Source organism: Oreochromis aureus, linkage group 9 (assembly GCF_013358895.1).
Source record: "Oreochromis aureus strain Israel breed Guangdong linkage group 9, ZZ_aureus, whole genome shotgun sequence".
Classification (NCBI taxonomy): Eukaryota; Metazoa; Chordata; class Actinopteri; order Cichliformes; family Cichlidae; genus Oreochromis; species Oreochromis aureus.
The window spans coordinates 11,549,435-11,573,766 of record NC_052950.1 but is presented as its reverse complement, the minus strand read 5'-3'; the positions used below and the strand labels follow the sequence as shown (position 1 = coordinate 11,573,766).

Sequence of the window (24,332 nt, the reverse complement as noted above, 5' to 3'; positions counted from 1 at the left end):
GAAAAGAGCCGTTGAAGCCGGCTTTCAACAGCACGGCGAAGCTCATACGGAGGGTTCTCCAGCCACTTCCCGAGGAGAATCTCCACATTATAAGCGATGTCATCTTGGAGCTCCTCGGATGGATTGAATGCCGCAGGGTCCATGGTGGCTGGTTCAGTGCTGTCACGCCCGGTGTGGCGGGCGTGTGGAGTTTATAAAGAGGACCCAAAAGGCGGCAGCTCTGGTGCAGGTGAGTCTTTATTACACGCGTGGGTACAAACAACAAAGGCAGGTGAACGAGAACTGAAAAACCTAAACTGGGTGAAACTAACAAAACAAACCAGAAACACAGATGCAGGAGGTCCGGGAAATCACACATGGCGAGACGCAGGGAGAACGAGGGGAAACAACACAGACGAACCAGCGACGAGGACGAGGTAACACACACTATAAATACACACGCCAGGAATCAGGGGAAGGGAAACAGGAGGGGAACACACCTGGAAGACATCACAGCTGACGAGGTGGAGGAACGTAAACAGGACACACTGACATAAGGCACAGACCGTCACAATAAAACAGGAAACACATACACACAAAGACACAGACTAGCAAACGCGGACTTAACACAAGGGTAGACGGCAGAACAGAACAACACTAAACCGGAGGAAGAACAGAACCAAAATGACACTAGTAGAAAACACAAAACGCTGGGTCAAAAGGACCCAGGATCGTGACACATATGAAACTCACAAATCTAAATGCCTAATCCTCTGCAGAGATCTACGACGATCCGTTACTGTATAGTTTCTAAAAATATGCATTGGCAATTATGAAACAAAGAACCTTCTCACAAATTGAGCATTGTGTTTTCAATTGTTTTGCTGTAGTGTGTAATGATGTGTATAGTGTTTACATTTTGAGTTTTGCAGTGGGAAGGTGTGGTTGTGTTTATGTAGCTTTAGAAAAGGGTGTTGTGTTTAGACATTGGGGAACATGGTGGGAACGTTTGTGAAATGTGTTTTAGCATTTGAGTAAAACTGTAATATGATGGCTTGTGTTAACTGTTGGATACGAAAATACCACTTTTACAAAGGTGTGGAGAGTTAAGCAAGGGTTATTCGCTTTTACAAGAAAACTACAATGTTTTGCTGATTGGGTGAAGAGTTTTCTTATTTGTGTGTAGAATTTTGCAAAAATAGCCAATAGTTACAAAAAATGTGCTTAAGCCATAAGAAAAAACTGTAGCAGAAAACCATAAGAAGTCCCGTTTGCAGTTTGCCACAAGCCATGTGGGGGACACAGCAAACATGTGGAAGAAGGTGCTCTGGTCAGATGAGACCAAAATGGAACTTTTTGCCCAAAATGCAAAACGCTATGTGTGGCGGAAAACTAACACTGCACATCACTCTGAACACACCATCCCCACTGTCACATATGGTGGTGGCAGCATCATGCTCTGGGGGTGCTTCTCTTCAGCAGGGACAGGGAAGGTGGTCAGGGTTGATGGGAAGATGGATGGAGCCAAATACAGGGCAATCTTGGAAGAAAACCTCTTGCAGTCTGCAAAAGACTTGAGACTGGGGCGGAGGTTCACCTTCCAGCAGGACAACGACCCTAAACATAAAGCCAGGGCAACAATGGAATGGTTTAAAACAAAACATATCCATGTGTTAGAATGGCCCAGTCAAAGTCCAGATCTAAATCCAATCGAGAATCTGTGGCAAGATCTTAAAACTGCTGTTCACAAACGCTGTCCATCTAATCTGACTGAGCTGGAGCTGTTTTGAAAAGAAGAATGGGCAAGGATTTCAGTCTGTAGATGTGCAAAGCTGGTAGAGACATACCTTAAAAGACTGGCAGCTGCAATTGCAGCAAAAGGTGGTTCTACAAAGTATTGACTCAGGGGGCTGAATAATTACGCACACCACACTTTGCAGTTTTTTATTTGTAAAAAATGTTTGGAATCATGTATGATTTTCGTTCCACTTCTCACGTGTACACCACTTTGTATTGTCTTTGACGTGGAATTCCAATAAAATTGATTCATGTTTGTGGCTGTGATGTGACAAAATGTGGAAAAGTTCAAGGGGGCCGAATACTTTTGCAAGCCACTGTCTGTACATCACAATAAGGAACATAAGCAGCACAAATAATAATAATCACTGTTTACAATGAAAAGCAACATTTTAATGTCCTTATCTCTTAACAACCAAATGTAACTTAATTTGTAAATACTTTGAAAACCTGAAATAGGCTGTTTCTAATAAAACACCCCACTCTCACTCTCTCTCCTCTCTAGATCCCTTGCTCCTTCTCTCTCTCCTTTCGCATCCCTCGCTCTCTGTGTCTAATCTCCATTAACTGTTTATGTGCTCCCCTCCTTGTCTCCTCCTGTTGTCTCCCCAGTCCCAGAGCATTGCTTCCTCCCGGCTCCTGTGTCAAGTTGTGTGAATTAGTCTGTGTTTTTCCTGTTTTCTTTCATTTCATTTCATCTGTGTGTTTCCACTCTTCCTAATTATCCTTGTGTGTATTTATTGTGTCAGTCTCTCTCTGTCAAGTCTACTGCTCATCTCCATCCCATGTTCTCTAGTTTTTCCTTATTCCCTGTGTGGTGCTATAAATTCAGTTTCTCCCAGTTTAGAATATTTATTGGACTTTGGTTTTTCTTATTTTTGCACTCTTGTATTCAGTTTTCGCCTTATTTGTTATTAAGCTTCTCTCTCCCTGTGTCATCTGTGCCTGGGTCCTTTACTCACCACCAGTGTTGGTCAAGTTACTTGAAAAAAATAATCAGTAACTAATTACTGATTACTTCCCCAAAAAGTAATCCCGTTACTTTACTGATTACTTATTTTCAAAAGTAATTACTTAGTTACCTAGTTAGTTACTTTTTAAAAACACGATTTACAACCTGAATAGGTGATAAAGCGATAGATCTTTTAGCACAATTCTACTTTTTCTACATAATCCATCACACAAAATGTAATCAAATGAAAAAGTCTCTTTTTAAAACTTGTTTTATTAGTTTTAATCTTTGAACTTTATGCATCAAGCAAAAATTCAATTATATGCAACATTTTCTGACTGGAAGAAATTTGTTTAACATTTAAACCTATTTTCTGCACATTCCAGCACATAAAATAAAATATTTTTTTGTGTTTACACTCACTCTTTCAAATAGATGCAAGTAAAACACAGCAGAAAATAAATAAAATCAAAGGTCCTGTTGCTCTATTTTCACCTGTAAAGCAGGACTGGGGTAGGCGGAGATTTACCCTGGTGCAGGTGTGCCGCAGCGGTCAGTGGAAGAATCCGCGAGTTTCTCTGTGAATTTCCCATTACGTGGTAGCGCACTCGGTGCTTGCTTGGAAGTTTAGGGGTTTTTTCGCTGTAAAAGAAGTTTTCTTCCACGCACAACGGACACTAATGTTTTGTCACTTTTATGGAATCAAACTCAAAATAAGGTCAGTACTTCCACGCTTTAAATGCTGCACGCTCATACTCTCTCCCGCACTCGATATATTATCCATTGTTGATCTGCACACAGCTGTTGCCACGAACGTCGCACTCGCTTACGTCACTGTCATGAGACATTCTCGTAAAAAAATCACGGTTTCAGTAACGCAGTAATGCAGCATTCCTATGGGAAAGTAACGGTAATCTAATTACCGTTTTTGCAATAGTAATCCCTTACTTTAATCGTTACTTGAAAAAAGTAATCAGATTACAGTAACGCGTTACTGCCCATCTCTGCTCACCACAGACATTAGCAGATCGTTGACTGTGCTATCTGACCAGAATGGACCCAGAAGACTTGATTTTTACAGACTTTGAGAAGTTTCTGAGTCAGCTCTTCATTTTCCATGGACAGTGGCCTGTCCCGTTCCATGTGAAAGAGAAGGAGGAATTTAAGCATAAGATCTGCAGTTTGGTTCAGGCCAAGTCCCAATATGCAGACTTCTTGCTAGCATGGCTAACAGGCCTCCACGCCCACAACGGGACCACCATAGGGACTTTTCTCCAGCTGTAATGCCTCCACTCAGCATTACTCCCTCAACCCGCTGCTCAGCACTTCCGCTTCAATGCCGTGGTTCTTCACGTCTGAGGTTTTGCTGCCCTTTGTGCCAGTGGTTCTGTTGTCCAGTCTGTCACTTCCCTACTCCCGGAGAAAGTGGCGCTCCCAACGCCAGCGTGGAAAAATTATTGCAACACTTTCAGCTACATGGAAGAAAAACAAAAAAAATCTGGTAGCTGTTTAAAAAAAGCCTGATCCTGACAGAAACTCATGATTTATGGATCAGCTGCTTTTTCCTCAACAGCTGGGGGTTCAGGAAAGCCAGCCAAGCCACCTGCGGTCTTCACACTACCACAGTGTTGGTCACAGGTCGTCACGCCATCTGGTCCAGCTCCACCCAAGACTGCTTAGCATGGGGTTCTTTGTCTCTGTTGCCACCAGTCCCCATGCAAGCCACGTCGGCCCCCTGCCAAACCACCTGAGGCATTCCATCACCTTGGTTGGTGAAGCATTCCAGCACTGTACACCAAGATATTTGCTGTCATGGCACACACTTGACCGCCATTACAAGGAAGATCTCACGGGAAGAGACAGAAAACACTTTCAGTGCACGAGACACAACGTCATAGTAAATGAAAGACAGCCTTACAGCGCCTCTGTGTGGCAACAATATGCAATAGCTTTAAGTGACAAAAAGGAGTTTATTAGCCCCGTATTTTGTATGGGTTAAATTTACATAAAGAGAAACCTTCTGAGAATCTGTTACAAATTTTTGAATAAATGTATTTCAACAGAAAACTTTTATCTTCACTGATCTGTCTGTAAATGACTAAAATGCCATCTTGGAATAAAGAAGAGACTGAGTAACATATTTGTTATGAAGTTCACAGATTAGACTGTCACAAAACTCATCACTTATGTAATCAAAAGATTAAATAATTTCATCCATACACTGAAATAAGTAACCAAGCTAATCTGTTCCTCATTTGTCTAAATAAAGTTTTTGTATTTTTATAAAAACACAATCATCTATGACAGTTAATTCAGCAGGAACTGTATTAGTTTTAAAGTAAATTTACTTAGGATTACTAGACACAACAATCAAACCACTGATGGGTGACATGAATGGACACTTTCATGTATTTACTGAACAAGTAATATCTTAAAAGATTAGCACACAAAGAATCAGTACACAGAATCACCAACCACATGATTAAGAAATGTTGTTGTAAAAGGCTGCATGTCTCACAATAATAATAGAAACTGTCTGCAGAATTTCCTCAGTAAGGTTCTGTTTTTAATGTATCAGTTCTTCATCAGTGAAGTAAATCAGCCACAAACAAACACTTTATCATTCATCATATCATATCATATACACAGTAACACCACAATAAGCACAGCGTCATTGTTGTGCAGCAACAGCATGCAAAGATGTTAGTTAACCTAAACAGTAGATTTCACAAATGTTAACATTACTTTGAGTACTATACAGATGTTTCTGTCAGCATGCAGATGTTAACACTGCTGATGTCCAAGATTTTTGTCCTCCTGCTGCAGACACTTTTTGGACTATGATGCAGCTTTATTCACGTAGATGTTTTCTGTCTCTGGTTTGTTGAACTGTCTTGATCTAAACCAGCTGAAGAAAAAAAAATCTTTTGTTGGTTTGTTTTTGTAGATATGAAAAATAAAGATCTATGTAATAGACTCAAAATAAAAGTGAAATTAAGCGAGGTAGCCTGTAAATAGCTATAAATGACTATCATAGAAGCAACTGACTCACCACTCAAATATGACCAGTGTGGTTACAAGTAGTATGATTCCCACAGTCTTCACTACAATGCAGACACCAAACAGTTTTCCTGACTGTTCATCTGCAAGGCAACGAGATTTTAGAGCTACAAAAACATGAAATAAGAGAAAGATGAACATTTCACATTAAACGCACCCCTTTGAGGTGACTCGACTATGATGCTGTCTTTTGGGTGTGTCCTACTTTCTTTTTCCTGCCTTAGATACTGACTAGCCTTGAGGCTTAATTCTTCAGCTGTAGAGTATTGTGACTTGAGATTTAATATCATCACCTACCTACTGTTATTTTGTAAATGGACTGATTCTTATAGCACTTTTCTACTCTCCCACAGTACTCAAAGCACTCTATACTTCATTCCCCCATTCATACAAGCACTTCTAAACACAAGTGCAAACTAATCTACATTCACAGTCCAATGAATGCATCGGACAGCAATTTGGGGTTAGTATCTTGCCCAAGAATACTTGATATGCAGACTGAGGAAGCCAAGGATCGAACCACCAACCATCCAATCAGTAGCTGATATGCTCTACCACCTGAGCCACAGCCACCCCAATTGCGACCAGTTTTTGTGTTTTTTGTATTTGTATTTTTCTTCTTTTTATGATGAAAGTGGCTGTACTGTGTCTTTTGGGTTAATTTAGGATAAAGTTATTTTTTCTTTTTTGAGTTTTTTATCATCCTTACAAAATAAATAATAAAATACTAAAAATATGTTTGGAAAGAGTCCGTATTTTTCTTGTGTCTCTTTTTCAGCAGTTTTATTGTTACTTTCCCTCATCAAGTTACAATTCAACGTTGACATATTGATGCAAAATGCGTTTGATTACCACTTGAAGTTACATATTAATGTTAGTTTTCATGGACATAAAAAAATAAAATATGTGAATATAACACATCAGTAGCCTTTACCTTTTTCTGCAACAATCACGTGAATCTCTGCTGATGTCTGATTACCCAGATCATTAGTGGCCACACAGTAATAAACTCCTCCATCTGTTACATTGAAGCTGTAAATCTCTCCTTCAGATACTTTCACAGCTCCATCTCTGCTCTTCTTGAACCAGGTGAAGTTGCTGACTGGAGGTTTGGCTCTGCTGGAGCAGGTCAGGTTAACCCAGCTGCCTGCTGACACCAAACCTGGTGGGCTGATGGATGCTGAGGTGTCTTTAGGAGCATCTGGAGAAAAAGAAAGAAAATGATATCTCATAAATTATGATTAGTTGGCAGGATTTTAAAAAAAACAAACCTCTGATTGTCTTACATGAAACACTGAGAGTCTCTTCTGTCTCTGCTGTCTTGGTGTCTTTTCCTTGGTTCACAGGATATCTGGCAGAGCAGCTGATCTTCTTTCCATCATGTGTGTCTGACAGAGTGATGGTCTGCTGGATTTTAGTTGTAAAGCTTCCATCTGTGTTTTCCTCTATTTTGTTGTTAAAGTCTTGTGTGAGATTCCAGGTGAGTTGAGGAGGGGAGTGTGGACAGGGAGTGAGAGCTGAGCAGGTTATAGTGACAGACTCCTTCTCCTTCAGATCACCTGGGATTGTAATATTGGGCCTCCAAGGAGAATCTGTGGTTTCAAATCACAAACATATTATCGCTACAGAGCGCATTGCAGTTTATACCAGTGTTTAAAATCTCTAAACCCCTCATCTTATCTTAAATTTACATATAAAGTTATTAATTTAATAAAGATAATGATGATTTTATGAATTTGTCTTGAGTTTTGCACTCAAAAATCTCAATACTAGACATGTCTCAGCATTGACTTTTCTAACTGCCGAAGGTAAAGTCAAAGAAGAACAGAAATAATTCTCCAAACCTAAACATAATGGTTGCATTTAATAATAAAAATATAGAGAGAAAATAGTTAAAGAAGTGTATTCCTGTGACATCTGACCTATTAATTTTCCAATTAGACTGTTATTGTTAATATTAACATTAAAACGTTCTCACCTTTAATTTTTATTTGAAGAGGATCACAAACAGCTGTTGCTCTGAACGGCCAGTTCATAATTCTGAAGTAGTATGTGTTTGTATAATTTGTGGTTAAATTGGAAAACAGAGTGGTGCAGTTTTTCTGTGTCAGGTCTCCTGTAATGTTCATTGGATAGATGTTAACCGTCCCACTGCTGTTGAAGATCTCATTGTTTGGATATGTAAAAATATTGGAGTTCGTTTTAATCCACACTCCAAAGACAGGTGTTGTGGTGTTAAACTGGTCTGTTCCATTTCCACTAAAGTTACATGGGATTTTTAAACAAGATCCACTCAGAGCTTCCATCTCTGTTGGTGCAGTGATGAATAAGTGTGTAAGATCAAGACAACCAGCCAAAGTGCCTGAAAAAAACAGAATATGAATATATCTATATTTGTACATGAAAATGATCTGTATATGCACTGATCTGTCAGACTGTAAATGACTGAAATGAGACGGCTCACTTGGAATTAAGAGGAGACTCAGTAACATGATGTCTGTCATGATGTTCACAGACTGGACTGTCACAAAACTCATCACCTGTATGAAAAAACACAACATCACATAAAGGTTTGATTAAATCAGGAACTTGCATTGTTTTATAGAACAATAAAAAAAATACATGTATTTGAAATCAGATAAATGAAAAAAAATTTAAATTTAATGTGATAGAAAAATTTAGTAAGATGTAAAAATGCTTTCTTACCTAATGATCAGACTGCTACAGAGGAGAGACGACAAAGTAAAAATCAATGTGTGATATTTGCAGAAACCATGCCTCCCCTCACAGGCCAACTTGTTCCTCATTCCCTCATACAAAACACTGCTCATATTTGTCTTTGTCTTTTTTTTTTTTTTAGCTTTCCAGTGTCAGATACACATTTGATGATGAATAACCTCATAAAAACATAAACCTGTAGTACCTGTACAAGCATGCAATAATTTAAAACATTGTCATTTTTGTTTATTCTGAGTTATTTTAGCAAAAGTCGTCATATCTGATGGTAAAATAATGAAATTTAGTGTATTTGTGCAGCCCTGTGACAGACTGGCAACCTGTTCTGTAGTGATTTGAATTCTGGCTCTTTTTAGAGAACTGGCTCTTTAGGCTCAGCTAAATAAAAAGAGCGGAGTCTTTCAGATCCCAAGTGACTCTTCAGGTTGTTTTGTTGCATTAATTAATTTTGTATCAACAGCAATATATAATTATGCACAAAATAAATTACTAATGTAAAAACATTTTTTATTTATATATCTTTATTATATAAATATGCTTTTATTTATTCACTCCACATAAAATGTAAAAAATGAATTATAAAATACAAAAACCAACTATTTATAATTCAATTTCTGCAAAAACTGTCTCAAAGAGGTCTGGGTTGGTTTAGGTCTGGGTTGGTTTAGGCCAGGCAACCCTGGCATGCGTGCCAGCTGGTTTAACTGATGGCACGACACGCAGTGAATTAATCGGAGAAGGGGCATTAAAAAATAAATGGCTGGGCCAGTGGTGCACATCGCATACTAGCTTGCATAGACACATTAGTTGTGCCGCTTCTAAATGCCAGTATCTTATCTAACAGCCCCAACTACCAGATTCAACTTGTAATAGGCTAAAAATAACTTAGCCTACTGGTGAGAGGGACGTTGCTAGTGGGCATTTTTTTCAAGCGATGTTGAAATTTCCACATTCCGACACTTCAAATGCTTCAGGAGCTGTCCGCTCAGCGCAGCATCAGCACCACAGAAATACAGACTCGAGATGACAGAATTCACAATGCGTTTTAGGGACTTTCAGGTGTATGGACCAATGTTTTCTTTTTTAATCAAACCAAAAAGGTTTAATGAGCAGCTGGATTTGCCTCGCATTAACTGGCTGGACACAGAGGACATCGAAATGTAGCTGATAGAAATGAAAACCTCAACTCTGTGGGGGTCAAAATTTGCAGAACTACGAACGCAGCTGGAATCCATAGCTGTGCATGTTCATGGAGCTTACATTTTCACCTGCTAGACATCACTACCTGACAGGTTTAACTGTCTTCAGAACATTGCAGAAGCCTTATTCACAGTATTTGGCTCTACATATCTGTGCGAGCAGATTTTCTCTCACACGAAGAGTGTCCTCAGGTAGCTGTCTGAATGCTGGACACTCGGAGACCTGTGTCTCCGAGTGTCAGTTCTATATAGTCTGTACCTGTTCATATAGAGCGTTATTAGATGGCACACATCATCAGAAAGGTTGCCGACCCCTGGTTTAGGAGGTTGTGGTGGTATACTGCATGATGTTGTAGATACTGCAGCAGCAGCAACAGTTGCAGTAGACACACTGGCACCTTCATTAATATCACACTCAATTGACTGTGTTTTATATTCCGATTGCACTGATGGGTGGACAGTTCTCAGGTGCCTGTGCAGGTTGTTTGTGGATCCGGCTCTATATGATATCCATTTCTTTCAGACTTTACACTCAGCCTTTGTATTGTCAATAAATTGATATGGTTCCAGATGTTGCTTCTTTTCTTGGTGTCACCCATTTTCTTTACTATACCTTACTAATGTGTCATGTTGTCTCTTTTTGGTAAATGGTAAATGGCCTGTATTTGTACTTTTTTAGTCCCTAAGGACCCCAAAGGAACGGAACAAAGACAGGCGCACAAAGAGTCCAAAAACAAAACGTGCACAAAAAACACTGGCGCACAGGGAGCAGTTCATCAATGATTCAGGGGGCTGACCCGGAGGACGGCAACACAGGAGTCCAAAACAGTTCAGTTTGGGAGGCCGACCATGCGAAAAGCAGCGGTGGCAACGAAGGCAAAGAAAATCCGGAGGCCTCCGGATCTTCAACCCCCAGCGGACACAAGGAAGTGCTGGTCGGGCTCTCCAGAACCCCCAGCGGATGAGGCAGGCGGGGGCATGGGAGCCGCAGAGTGCTGGATGGGCTCACCCGAGCTTCCAGGAGGAGCTGATGCAGGGCCAGAGGGTATTGGGACCCCGGCTGAATGTGTAGCTGACCAGGTGGGTGAGTGTGTAGCTGACCAGGAGACTGAACTGCTACAGGGGCCTGACAAGGGGACTGACCAGCTACAGGGGACTGAACAGGGGACTGGACTGAGGGCGACTGAGCTAATGGTTCAGGTGCGAACGGAGCTGCTGATGATAGAGCTAATGGCTGAGCTACAGGTAGCGGGGCTGAAGACTGAGCTACAGGTTGCTGAACAGGAAGACTGAGCTGCAAAGGGCGACTGAGCAGGTGACTGAGGTGCTAAGGGAAACTGAGCAGGTGACTGAGGTGCTAAGAGAGACTGAGCAGGTGACTGAGGTGCTAAGGGAGACTGAGCAGGTGACTGAGCAGCAGACTGAACTAAGAGAGACTGAGCTGCTACGGGGAACTGAACTAGTGGCTGCCGAGCTGCAGAAGACGGAACTATTGGCGGCACACTGAACAGGCAAACGAGCGATGGACTGAACAGGTAATTGAGCTATGGATTGCACAAGTGGCCGAACTAAAGGTTGAGGTGAACACGGATTAGCAGACTGGGCTAATGGCAATATAAGAGGCTGAATAGCAGGCTGAGTTAATGGCTGAAGAGATAGCTGAGGGGAAAATGGAGCTAGTGGCGGAGTAGATGACTGAGCTAGCGGGGAAACTGGAGACTGAGCATGTGGCTGGGCAGCTAACTGAGCTTGTGGCTGGGCAGCTAACTGAACTTGTGGCTGGGAAGCTAACTGAGCTTCAGGCTGGGCAGTTAACTCAAAAAACACAGCCCCGGAATAGCCCCGGAATAAACAGTCCCTAAGTCGGAAAACTCTTGATGATTGTCCCCTTCACTCACCACAGCCGGCAACTCAGAAGTCTCGGGGTCCGGCTGTGGCGATGGGCGTTGGCGGCATGATCGCCGCTTCCCTTTTGATGACGGCTCCAATGGGCTGGGCAGCTCCACGTCCGGCGAGTCGGGCAGGTGAGCAGTAGCAGCTGGGGGATGAAGGTGGAGCTCGTTTAGGATTAAATTCTGTTCGAGCGGGTGGAGCGCACATAGTAGCCAAGGAAGACCGGAAATTAACCGCTGTAGCTTTGTTTCCACAGCGTGATGAAACTCCCTCCCCTCATGTTCAAGCCACAGTTGAAGGAGTTTCTCCACAGAGTAAATAATGTCCTGGTGCAGATTTTCTGATGGGTTGAGTGCCGCTGGGTCCATGTCTGGTAACTAAAGTTAGTAACTAAAGACCAATGTTCCCTCTAAGCTGCACGAGTGCGCAATTGCGCACTGCTGGCATGGTCTCTGCACACAGAAAATCTGCGTTGCGCACACAAAAAAAGATCTAACCTGAATTTAAATTAAAATTAATACTTTAACCATTCTGTTTGGCAGTGTTAGTCAGTAAGTGACTGGCTGCTCCCGTATGGGATTAGAATGATGCCACCTTATCCCATAGTCCAGCCAATAATGCGATTCACATTCGTATATACGCAGCTAATCAATGTCGTTGATAGGCCGTAACAGCGTCCTTATGTGCCGACACCGGTGTTTTAGCTAGCAAATCGGCGTGGCTGGTGTGGAGTGAAGCCCCGTTAATGACAACGTTTACAACCATTGGAGATGTGAGCAGGACAGACGGAACAATTGACGGAAAAAGTGTGGACTTTATACCAGTTTTTAAATTGTGTTGATAGGCCACGTAAAACTGGAGTTATGATAGAAATACATGCAATGGGGTTTTTTTTCCTGAATACTATTGTTGCTTATATTTACTGCGGGACGAAACGGTAAAAACTGCATTTTATAAGGAAAACGCTCAAAAGCACTCTCCGCCTGTGAGCAAAAACAAAAGCAAAAAAAACCCCACTCTTTCCTATTGGTCGAAAAATGTACCATGTCGATCAGTCAAAAAATGATATGGCAACATGGCATTTAGTTGTTTAGGAAGTGGGGAAGTTTTAGGAGTGAGTGTAGTCAATAGTTTTGTTGTGTGTATCAGAACAATGAGGCGACTGCTGAATGTTACAGGTGTTACAGGAGTGCTACATCTCCTGTTGTCAGGCCTGCAGATATCAGGCTTGTGATGTTCTTTATCTCATATTGGACAGAAATTATTTTTTGGATTGGCACAAATATTTTGTGTGGCATCAAATTTGATGAATAACACCTGATTGTTCTGTAAAAAGTTTTAAAAGTTTATTTAAAAAATGCCTTGGCTGCATTTTAACTATATATAACTATATAATTAATTGCCCAACATTGGTCATTATATACTGTATTTTGCAGACAGTGTTACAGGACTCTCTCCCAGACCACAGACTCATACTCATAATCAGAGATGGGCAGTAACGCGTTACTTGTAACGCGTTACTGTAATCTGATTACTTTTTTCAAGTAACGAGTAATGTAAGGGATTACTATTGCAAAAACGGTAATTAGATTACCGTTACTTTCGCGTAGGAACGCTGCGTTACTGCGTTACTAAAACCGTGATTTTTGCGAGAATGTCTCATGACAGTGACGTAAGCGAGTGCGACGTTCGTGACAACAGCTGTGTGCAGATCATAATATATCGAGTGTGGGACAGAGTGTAGCATGCAGCGTTTAAAGCGTGGAAGTACTGACCTTATTTTGAGTTTGATTCCATAAAAAGTGACAAAACATTAGTGTCCGTTGTGCGTGGAAGAAAACTTCTTTTACAGCGAAAAAACCCCTAAACTTCCAAGCAAGCACCGAAGTGTACTACGACGTAATGTGAAATTCACAGAGAAACTCGCGGATTCTTCCACTGACCGCTGCAGCACACCTGCACCAGGGTAAACCTCCGCCTACCCTAGTCCTGCTTTACAGGTGAAAATAGAGCAACAGGACCGCTAGTCTTTGATTTTATTTATTTTCTGCTGTGTTTTACTTGCATCTATTTGAAAGAGTGAGTGTAAACACAAAAAAATATTTTATTTTATGTGCTGGAATGTGCAGAAAATAGGTTTAAATGTTAAACAAATTTCTTCCAGTCAGAGAATGTTGCATATAATTTAATTTTTGCTTGATGCATAAAGTTAAAAGATTAAAACTAATAAAACAAGTTTTAAAAAGAGACTTTTCCATTTGATTACATTTTGTATGATGAATTATGCAGAAAAAGTAGAATTGGGCTGAAAGATCTATCGCTTTATCACCTATTCAGGTTGTAAATCGTGTTTTTAAAAAGTAACTAAGTAACTAAGTAACTAAGTAATTGATTACTTTTGAAAATAAGTAATCAGTAAAGTAACGGGATTACTTTTTGGGGGAAGTAATCAGTAATTAGTAACTGATTACTTTTTTCAAGTAACTTGACCAACACTGCTCATAATACAAGTCAGAGCTTTATAGAAAAAAAGAAAAAAAATTGGAGTTCAAGTTATTTTTACTTCCAATAGAGTTATCATACACACAGGTCATGAACAAGATTTTTTAAAATTTTCATTGTAAGTGGGCTAAAGCAGTTAATTAAAAGTAGTCTAACATAAATGTAAATGCTGTAATTTGGTTATTTTAATAAACCATGTAACTTGGATGGATTCTATGCTGGCGTGACCACAGTGCACACGTCTGCTGTTGCTCACAGTGGTCCAAGGGACCGCTCAGGGAGTTTGTGTGTTTGCTCAAACACATGAAAAATTAGAGGGAACATTGCTAAAGACCAACAATGAGAACATAATTCACAATACAAAGTGACAAAAAATACAGGAAACTCAAAACACTCAGTCAAAAACCCAGGACCCTGACACCTCCCCCCCTCTACTCCTCGCAAAAACAAGGCACAAACAGATATTGAAAAATAATGTGCGGCATAAAGCGAAAAAAGTGAGAGAGAGAGAGTGAGAGAAAGAAAAAAAAACACGGCTCCCAATAAGGAGCCTACTCCCATCGTTCACTTCAAAGAACCAGCTCTAAGCGCCGTTTCATTTGTAACTGACCCATCACTACTGTCCAGGGTAACCCAACCTCTCATGCTATGGTGGATGGGATAGGCTTCAGCTACCATGGATGGATGGTATTTTTGCTGCTGTTACATATAAAAAAGGCTCATTTGAACTGAGCAGCATGGTAGCTGTATGTGTTAGTTTGTTCTTGGGTTTGCAGTTTTTTAGAAAACCATAAGTAATGCAAAAATGTGAAGAACACAAAATATTAAATGATAAGACTGTTACGGCGCTGGCCATAATTTGAATCCCGGTGGCTGATTTTTTGTTTTGTGTCTTTAAGAGTCTGCAGGTCCTTCCTGATTGGAGAGCTGGCGGCTGCTGATTGGTCTCCTGATCAAGTGGCTGTTTTGAAAAACCCTCTCCAGCAGTTGTCCCAGGGCAGAAACTGACACAGGGCTCTAGAGTGCGACCAATTTGGTCGCAAATGCGACCGGCTATCTGTATGGACTTCCCCCCAAAGAAAGTGCACATGTAAAACTGCGGTGTTAAGCGATGCGGTTGAAAAATTTGAGTGCGCCTAACTTTTGTGCCGGTACGCCTAAATTTTTAAAGTTAGGCGTACCGGTGCGCCCATGGCAAAAAGTTAGTCTAGAGCCCTGTGACAGCAGCAGCAGACCCGTCTTTGGCCTCCAAACCCTCCGTGAATTTTGTGTGTGTGCTTTCCTGAGGACTGTTGAGCTTTGTAAATAGATTACTTTTCACGTGTAAATAGGTACTGAAGCTGAAGGGGGGAACCTTATTATTGTCTGTACTATTTTCCCCCGTTTATTCAGTTTGGGAGTTAGGGGTAGCACTTGTCTTTTGTTTGGTCTTGATTAAGCTAGGATTTAGATAGCACCTCCCTTTTTTAAATACGCTTGTTTTGTTTGTTATTTTGGCCTTTGATCACCACGGAGTTAAACTTTCAGTTTAGACACAATAAAACCACCGTTCACTTGTAAATTGGCTTCTGGGTATGGTTTTGGGGACCAGGGCGGGGTCACTTTCCTTCTAAACCTTATGTTTACCCCTAGGTACTCCTGTACCCTTAGACCGGGACATAACATAGAATGGGGGCTGATCCACTCCACTTTATTTATTTATTTTGGTCGTTCCTTTTGTTCGTTGTATTTTGTGGGTTGTCCACAGTCTTTGGTTGGCAGTTTTCTTGTAGTTTGGGAGGTAAACTAGCCACAGTGACTTTTGATGTGGATGATTTTGCACAACAGCCCACCATTGATAAATTGGATCAATGCACAAAGGCAGATTTGTTGTTAGTGGCTAATTTGTTTAATGTTAGTGTTCTCTTAAATGCAAGAAAGGCAGGGATTAAGCAATTTCTGGCAGAGCAGCTGGTGAAAAAAAGGGAGTCATCGCGAGGGTGAAATCTATAATGGTTGATGCTTCTGGAGGTTTGGTGGTGGATGTGGGAGCAGAAGCTGCCGCAACCATACGACAAGCTTCCAGTGGACGGATGACACCAGGGGTGGAAGCTCCTGCACATTCAGGTCCCAAACAGAAGATCTCAAGCTTGCCCTTTGCCAGAAAGAGGTGGAGCTTGAGACTAAGACCAAAGAAGTTGAGCTTATGCATCTATGCATAAGGGCTATGGAGCTGGGTCCTTCCTGGCAACGTAATGCTACTTCTACCCCTGTGAATACAACTTCTGACACATTCTCCTCTGACCAGTTCAATACCAGCAAACAAATTGCCTTAGTGCCACCTTTCAGAGAAAGTGAGGTTGATTCTTACATGCCTTTGAACACATCACAACCACTTTAAAACGGCCCAAAGATGTTTGGAGTTTATTATTGTAATGCACATTGGTGGGGAAAACACAAGAAGTGTGTGCGAGCTTGTCCGTTGATGATAGTCTGAATTATGAAATTGTGAAATCCACTATTTTACGAACTTATGAGTTAGTTCCTGAGGCATATTGGCAAAAGTTTCGGTCATGAGAAAAATCTGCCAACCAAACACATGTAGAGATTCCCAGGGAGAAGTCTCTCCTTTGATAAATGGTTAGCTGCCAGTAAAGAGAAGGATTTTACTCAGCTAAGAGAAGTGGTCCTATTGGAAGGATTCAAAACGTGTCTGCCTGAAAATGTTGTGTATCTCAATGAGCAAAAGGTGGATTCGTTGTCTAAAGCTGCTGTTGTCACAGATGAGTTTGTGTTGACCCATCACGCGACGTTTTCAGCTGTGCACCGTGAATATACTCTAAAGGGTTGTCTAAACCTGCAAGGAGCTTAATGGTTTCTCCTAGGCATCAATCTCATCCTGATCCAGTTCTTATGAACTGTCGAGAATGTTTTTATTGCCATGAAACCGGACATCTCATTGGTAATTGTCCATCGCTTTGGCACAAAGAGCAAGCTCAAAACTTAAAAAAAACAAAAAGTGTTGGTTTTGTTCGGTCTGTCGCTACTCCTAATTTCATAAGTGATGAACCAGGAAATGACGGTCTTCACAACAGTTACCAGCCTTTGATTTCAAAAGGGTTCCTCTCACTGAGAAGGAAAGAGGAAGATCACGTGCCGATTGTAATTTTACACGATACTTGGCCTACCCAGTCTCTCATTTTGGAAAGTGTGTTGCCTTTTTCCAGTGACTCATTTTGTGGGGCTGACACTCTCATGTGGGCAGTGAAAATGAGTGTGTTAAGGGCTCTGCTACACAGAGTTTTCCTGTAGTCACCTCTCGTTTCAGGCCCGCAACAGTTGGGGTGCACTCACTTGCCCATGCACGGTGTTACTATGATTCTGGGGAATGATTTAGCAATCCCTGAGGTAATTGAAAACCCCGTCGATAATTTTTTTTTGTTTCCAATCCTGCTGCTGACAATCTGCCCTCTTTTCTTCCTGCCTGTGTTATCATTCGTATGCACAAGTACAAATACGGTGATGTTGACTTGTCTGACTCTTTCCTGTGTTCTGAAGATAATCCTGAGAAAGCTGAACCGCCTGTGGAAAAAACAGAAAAATGTGTGTCTGATAGCCTGCTACCTGCTGCACCTGTCCTGTCTTTTGAGGTAAAAAAAACCAACTGATTTTGTCCTTGTGCAACAGAATGATCCAACTCTGGCCAAATGTTTACCAGCTGCAAATTCCAGCGATCAGAATTCCAGTGTTTACAGTATTGAAAATGACGTGTTAATTCGTAACTGGAATCCCCCCTCATCTAGAGATCTCGACTGGAATGTATTTCAACACGTAATGGTACCACAAACGTTCCAACCCCAGTTACTCAGCTTATGCATGTCTGCATAAGGGCTATGGAGCTAGATCCTTCCTGGCAACGCAATGCTACTTCTACCCCCGTGAATACAACTTCTGACACATTCTCCTCTGACCAGTTCAATACAAGCAAACCCGACTCAGAAACTCTGAAATACTAGACAATTTAAAATCCCACCTAAAACATTTGGATGACGCTGCCCATGCGATGTGTGCTATCTAATCAAAAATCACCCTTCCCTGCTGTTGACACTCCATTTTGCACCACTGTCCTAGAATATGACATCGATGTAGAGGACCATCCCCCGATCGAATAACACGCTTATCTGTGAAACCTACCAAACGTGTACTTTTTAAGCAAGAAGTTTTCTACTTGCTGGAAAACGGTCTAGCTGTCCCAAGTTCCAGTGCATGGAGTTCCCCGTGTCTCCTTGTGGACAAAACCCCATGATTTTTGAAAAGTAAACAGTGTGACCAAACCTGACTCCTACCCTAGCCCCCAAATGGAAGACTGTGTTGATAGGGTTGGCTCTCAAAAGTCTGTCACCAAACTGGATTTTTTAAAGGGTTATTGGCAAGTTCCACATTCATCAGAAATTTCCACTTTTGTCACTCCTGATCATCTTCTTCAATATACCGTCACTGTCTTAAGCTGTGTCAAAAATTGTGAAGTGTACCTAGATGAAATTGTAGCCTATTCAGACATCTTGGAACACTCACAGAAGAAACAGAAAAGTTCTGTGTCTTCCTGATTGGAGAGCTGGCGGCTGCTGATTGGTCTCCTGATCAAGTGGCAGTTTTTTTTTTTTTTAAAAACCCTCTCCAGCAGTTGTCCCGGGCCAGAAACTTACAGCAGCAGCAGACCCATCGTTGGCCTCCAAACCCTCTGTGACTTTTGTGTGTTCATCTAGGGTTTAGATAGTAACAAATCATATAAGTAACAAATCATACATGACAACATATAGCATACCAGCGTGCAAATACTGTATGAAGAAAAACAAAGAAGCTACAGCATGAGTAGGTTTTGATTTTCAGTTTTATAGAACATCATCAGCTTTCATTTGAAACCAGTTCCTTAATCAAGTGCTGCAACTTCTGTTTATTCAGATTTTTCATGAACACAACAAAATGAAAACAGAGCACATTAAAACTTGCAGGTTGTGGTTTTGAGCTTTGAGGCATTTATTTCAAGATTGCTCCAAAATAATTAACAAGTCTTTCAAGAGCACAAAAGGTATGTTGGTATAGAAATCCTATGTGAACGTGATGACACAAATTTAAACAGCTGAAGTATATGGAGACTAAATTTTGCATTAGTATTTCTGTTTTTAAAAATTTGAAAATTAGTTCCTGGTTCAACTTCTGTTTAATCAAATCAGTTATGACCACAAGGAATCGCGTGAAAGCAGTTGGGTGAAGTTACAACAGAAAAGTGAACTTAAAAAGCGGCAGAATATTGTTCATTTAATTTCACTAAACTGTGAAACAGACACATTTTGTTACAGCACTCGGTCTGGTGACCCAGTGTTTGTGTTTTTGGTTTAAGTTATATTCTTTGAATTACTGTTTTCTGTTTTTATTTATACAAATATTTATAGTTTCTGGTTTCCACGTTTTCTGTTCTGTTTCTGTGCCTCCTCCATGTTCCTAGTGAAGGTTTTAGTTCTGTATTCTTGTTCTCTTTTTTTTGTCTCCGTGTGTATGCTTGTCTTCGATCTCGGTCACTATGTCTTCCTTGTGTTCCACGTCTAGTTACTTTGGTCTCTGTGCTTCATGTTTCCTCTGCTCCAGAGTCTCAAGCTGTGTCCCAAAACTTCGGCTGCATCCTCCGGAGGCCGCATTTGAAGGCCGATTACGTCACAGCCAGGCGATGAAGCCTGTCCCAATTCGTCGACTCCTTCAAATGCGGCCGACAAATGCGGCCTTCATTTCCCAGAAGTTGAAGGATGGGTCGGGTGTGTCCTTCGTGGCCCACCATATCCCAGAATTCATAGCGCGGTCCAGCCAAATTTCAGCTGCCAACAGTGGCAGCCGCTACTAAGTTTTAAAATTAGCCTTATTAATCTTTCTGGGTCACAAAATAAACTTTTAACATATTTTCAGGCGAGAAAGTAGCTGTGTAAACTTCAAATATCTGCTTGGTTTATCAAGACATCAAGACGTGCGCCGACGTTTTCGGAGATGTCTGTTACCCACCCGCTCGATAGCAAGCCGGGGGGGGGGGGTTCAATGGTCACTCCAGCCGGCGAGACCCCCGCTCTTTCGCTACTCAGGTTAAACATGATATATATATATATTGTTTGCCTATTTTCGGTGTTTTATTTGTTCCGGAGTAAATCGGTTTGGCTGAGATCAAAGTTATTAGATTATTAGATTAAATAAAACTTTATTAATTCCCTGGGTGGGTTCCTCCGGGATTTTCACTCAGCTGAATAAACGTCAAACAGAAAACTGATTAAACCGAAGTATGAGACGGTCGATAATTTACGCCAGTGTCCTGTTATATTTTAGATAGCAAGGAGCAGACGGCCGAATTTATTAAACTCCACAGACACAGCGGTGACGCAAATCTGAAGGCTAGACCGTCCCATTTCACAGCCTCGCACTTCCGGCCTTCTCGGTCTTTGAAGGACCCGGCCCACGTAGACCGCGAAGGCCGGGTCCTCCGAAGGATGCAGCCAACGTTTTGGGACACAGCTTCAGTGTCTACTCTGCATCTTTACGAGTGTCATGCTTCCTGTTTTATTTTGATACTTTGTACCTGTCCTATGTACAGTGTAGCTGTGTCCCCAAACCTAGGCCGCATCGTTCGGAGGATCCGGCCTTCGTGGGCCGGGTCCTTCGAAGACCGAGAAGGCCGGAAGTGCTAGGCCGTGAAATGGGACAGTCTAGCCTTCAGATTTGCATCACCGCTGCCTCTGCCCACGGACATCAGGTCGCCCACAAGGACCACATGAGTCGCCCGCGGGTCTGTTCTAAAAATAGGTCACCATAGCCACTTACCAATAAGCTGCATTTATTTTTATTTTTTGTTGCTATTCTTTTTAAATAACACTTGCATTTGTGTCAATTTGAAAGACATATATTTTTTTAAACTGTTTCATATTAGATCAGCTGGTCTCCATGGAAACAGTTGCAGTGAAGAGCAGCAAATGTGAGGAGATGACAAAAACATGGAAAAAAGAAAGAAAAGATATAATTTTCACAGTGAATGGGAGGAAGAGTTCTTTTTTACCACTGTGAAAGATTCATGCGTGTGTCTCATTTGCAGGGCGACTGTGGCAACAGCAAAGCGGCACAACATGGAGAGACATTTCCGAACGTGTCACACAAGCTACCATGCTAACTACCCAAAGGGCTGGACACTGCGAGACACTGCCCGCGAGGTAAAGGCAGGTTTGAGCAAACAACAGTCTTTTTTCACAAGACCGGTAAAGAACTCCCAAAAAGCAACCGAAGCCTCATTTAGAGCTACACATTTCTTGATTAAGAAAAAGAAGGCATTTTCAGACGGGGAGGTTTTCAAAGAAGCAATGATGACAATTGCAAAAACGGTGCTTAAAGACGAGAAATATGAAGAGAAATATGGAGCCAATGTAATCTCCACTCTCTCAGATGTCCAACTGGGGTCAACTACAATTGTTAGAAGAGTGACGGTAAGTGATGGAAGTGACGGGAGAAGCTAAGCGAATTATGCTGTAGGTGACATCAGACGCCGGAGATTTGGCGGAAAAAAGCAAATGGTAGCATAGAATTTAAAAAACGTATTCCAAATACACTAATCAATTGTCATTTAACTAACCATATCTGTCCAACTATCTCCAACACCCTGGAGGACAACGAGTAGAGTTTAGATGCTCTCCAAGAATTCATCGACCGGTGCCGTGTAATGAAGAAGGCCCAGAGCACGTCTTCCCCGGCCAAAGTTGAGACGCCGTCATGCAAAAGATGTCGCCCGGCAGACTCCCCCGGCACAACATCGCCTGCCGGTAAAGACATTGTAGACATCCTGGAGTCAATCGATGAGCGATTGTCCAGTTTTGATGCGAGGCTGTCCCTGGTGGAGATTTTACACCGGGAATTTAAATCTCTGAAGGAATCCCTGGAATGTGACCCAGTTAAACATAGAAAATAAAAAAACTAAAAGAGACCGTTATCAATCTACAAGCCTGTAGCATGAGAGATAATCTTGTGTTTTCTGGTATTCCAGAGTCTTCCAGAGAGGACCCGGAAACGACAGTGAGAAGCTTCATTAAAACCCACCTGAAGCTGCCGGAGTACACGGTGAAAAACATAGGGTTCGATAGAGTGCATCGGATCGGGGCTCCGAAGACAGGAAGTGGGAGACCACGTCCTATTGTGGCCAAATTCAGCCACTTCAAGCAGAAGGAGCAGGTGAAGAGTCACGGCAGAGAGCTGAAAGGAACGGATTTCGGCGTGAACAACCAGTTCCCCAGAGAGATCCTGGAACGACGCAAAGTCCGACGTAGTTTTATCCAGAAAGGCTCCCGGGCTGTCATCGCCGTGGACCGGCTCTACGTGGACGGATGTAGAGCCGCGACCCCGGCACCACTCCGTGGCTGAATTGACCGCACACCAGTTAAGAATCCGCTACACTATTCTCTTCACTCACATTCTCTTGCATTAACTTTTAATTTTGTAATATCAGTTTGCTAATTCAGTATAACGTCACCGTCACTCTCCGTCAATGCCTTAATTTGAATGTTTCCATTTTTATTCCTTCTTTCCACTCTGTCTCTTGTCGCTCACCCTGCTCTTTGGTTTTTTTGCTTCTCTTTTCTATCACTGCGTCATTCACCTGTTTCCCTACCCATCCACAAACAACACCCTCTATTTCTACATGCTCACTCTGCATGATCATGCACACACATGCGTTTAAAGGCAACACATTTACAACAGCCTCACAGAGCACACAGATATAGGACACACACACTCAGACGTGCACACACTTGCTCATGTTAGCTATTATGCACACACATCGTCAGACCTATGGAGCTTCTCACCGTGCATTTTTCTTCTCTTTATTAACAAACAAATGATGTGTTTCCATTTTCCTCACCCGTCTAAGCGAGACACACAGCGTACATCATTTGCCATACACACAGAACTATGGCACACTAAGGTTTATCACATGGAATGTGCACAGAGCTGGCTCCAGAGAAAAAAGGTTAAAAATATTTAACCAACTTAAAAACCTACAGGTAGATGTTGTTTTATTACAAGAGACTCACAGGCTTGTCACAGGTTTGAATGAACTTAAAACACCTGAATTTCCTAATGTGTTTTCAGCCTGTTATAATTCTAGACAAAGAGAAGTAGCAATTTTAATGCATAAAAATATTAATTTCACAATATTCGACACAGATCCAGAGGTCAGATTCCTAATCGTTAAACTATCTATACTTAACCAAAAGCTATGTATTTTAAGTATATATGGTCCAAATGTTGATGACCCCTCATTCTTCCATGGATTTTTAGTGCACTCTCTGAACACCTAGATTGCACACTTTTTCTTGGGGGCGACCTCAACCTGGGACTAAATGAAGAAATGGATAGGCTCAATAAAGCAGGAACTCAGCGCAATTGGCAGTCCACGAATATAATCAAACAGTATGTGAGTGATTTTGGTCTTTGAGATGCATGGCGCTCCCTTCACCCCAACGGTAAGGAATATACTTTCTTTTCATATGTCCATCACTCCTACTCTCGTCTGGATTATCTCCTAGTCAGCAGCTCACTGCTGATTGACATCTCAGACACTGAGATTCACCCTATAACTGTCAGCGATCATGCTCATGTATCTTTAACACAAATACACAAGAATAATACTACACCAAGTAAAAACTGGAGATTTAATACCTCACTACTCAAAGATGAAGAGTTCCTCGAATACTTTAAAAAAGAATGGACTCTATATTTAGGATATAATGACATTCCTGGAACATCAGCATCTGTCCTCTGGGAAGCAGGGAAAGCTGTGATGAGAGGTAAAATAATTTCTTTATCATCACATAAGAAGAAAGAAGAAAACAAAAATGTCATATGAGCGGGCGGAGGGAGGTTTGGGGTCTTCACTCACCCCTGTTCTGTTAACCGTCGGGGCTGGGGGGTGGGAGGAGGTGCTGGTCGTCAGATTGGGGTCTGGGATGCGGGGCCTCCCCGCTACTGCAGATAAGGAGGCAGTCTGCTTTCCTCCACCCCAGAGAGAAGGGTTACATCTCCTGGGTCCGGGTACGGTTTGCCCCTCTGGGGGCAGGAGTACCTGGTTCTGGGATATAATAACAATAATAATGGATTGCATTTATATAGCGCTTTTCTAGGGACCCAAAGTGCTTTACAATTCCACTATTCATTCACTC

General features: G+C 41.8%; 1 protein-coding gene and 1 long non-coding RNA gene across 2 annotated transcripts; one reads left to right on the top strand and one right to left on the bottom strand.

Moving 5' to 3' along the window:
* Window positions 1-23,959, top strand: LOC120441974. The gene is made up of 3 exons (XR_005614427.1): window positions 1-229; window positions 8,825-8,828; window positions 23,949-23,959. It is a non-coding gene; the product is annotated as an uncharacterized LOC120441974 (long non-coding RNA).
* Window positions 5,267-8,513, bottom strand: LOC116319566 (myelin-associated glycoprotein-like). The gene is made up of 7 exons (XM_031738944.2): window positions 8,495-8,513; window positions 8,253-8,328; window positions 7,767-8,150; window positions 7,075-7,380; window positions 6,723-6,989; window positions 5,781-5,871; window positions 5,267-5,636 (listed from the first exon to the last, which is right to left on the bottom strand). The coding sequence occupies exons 2-7, from the start codon at window positions 8,323-8,325 to the stop codon at window positions 5,567-5,569; spliced, it is 1,191 nt and encodes a 396-aa protein (XP_031594804.2). The 5' UTR covers window positions 8,326-8,328; window positions 8,495-8,513; the 3' UTR covers window positions 5,267-5,566.
* Window positions 23,960-24,332: the final 373 nt, after the last annotated feature.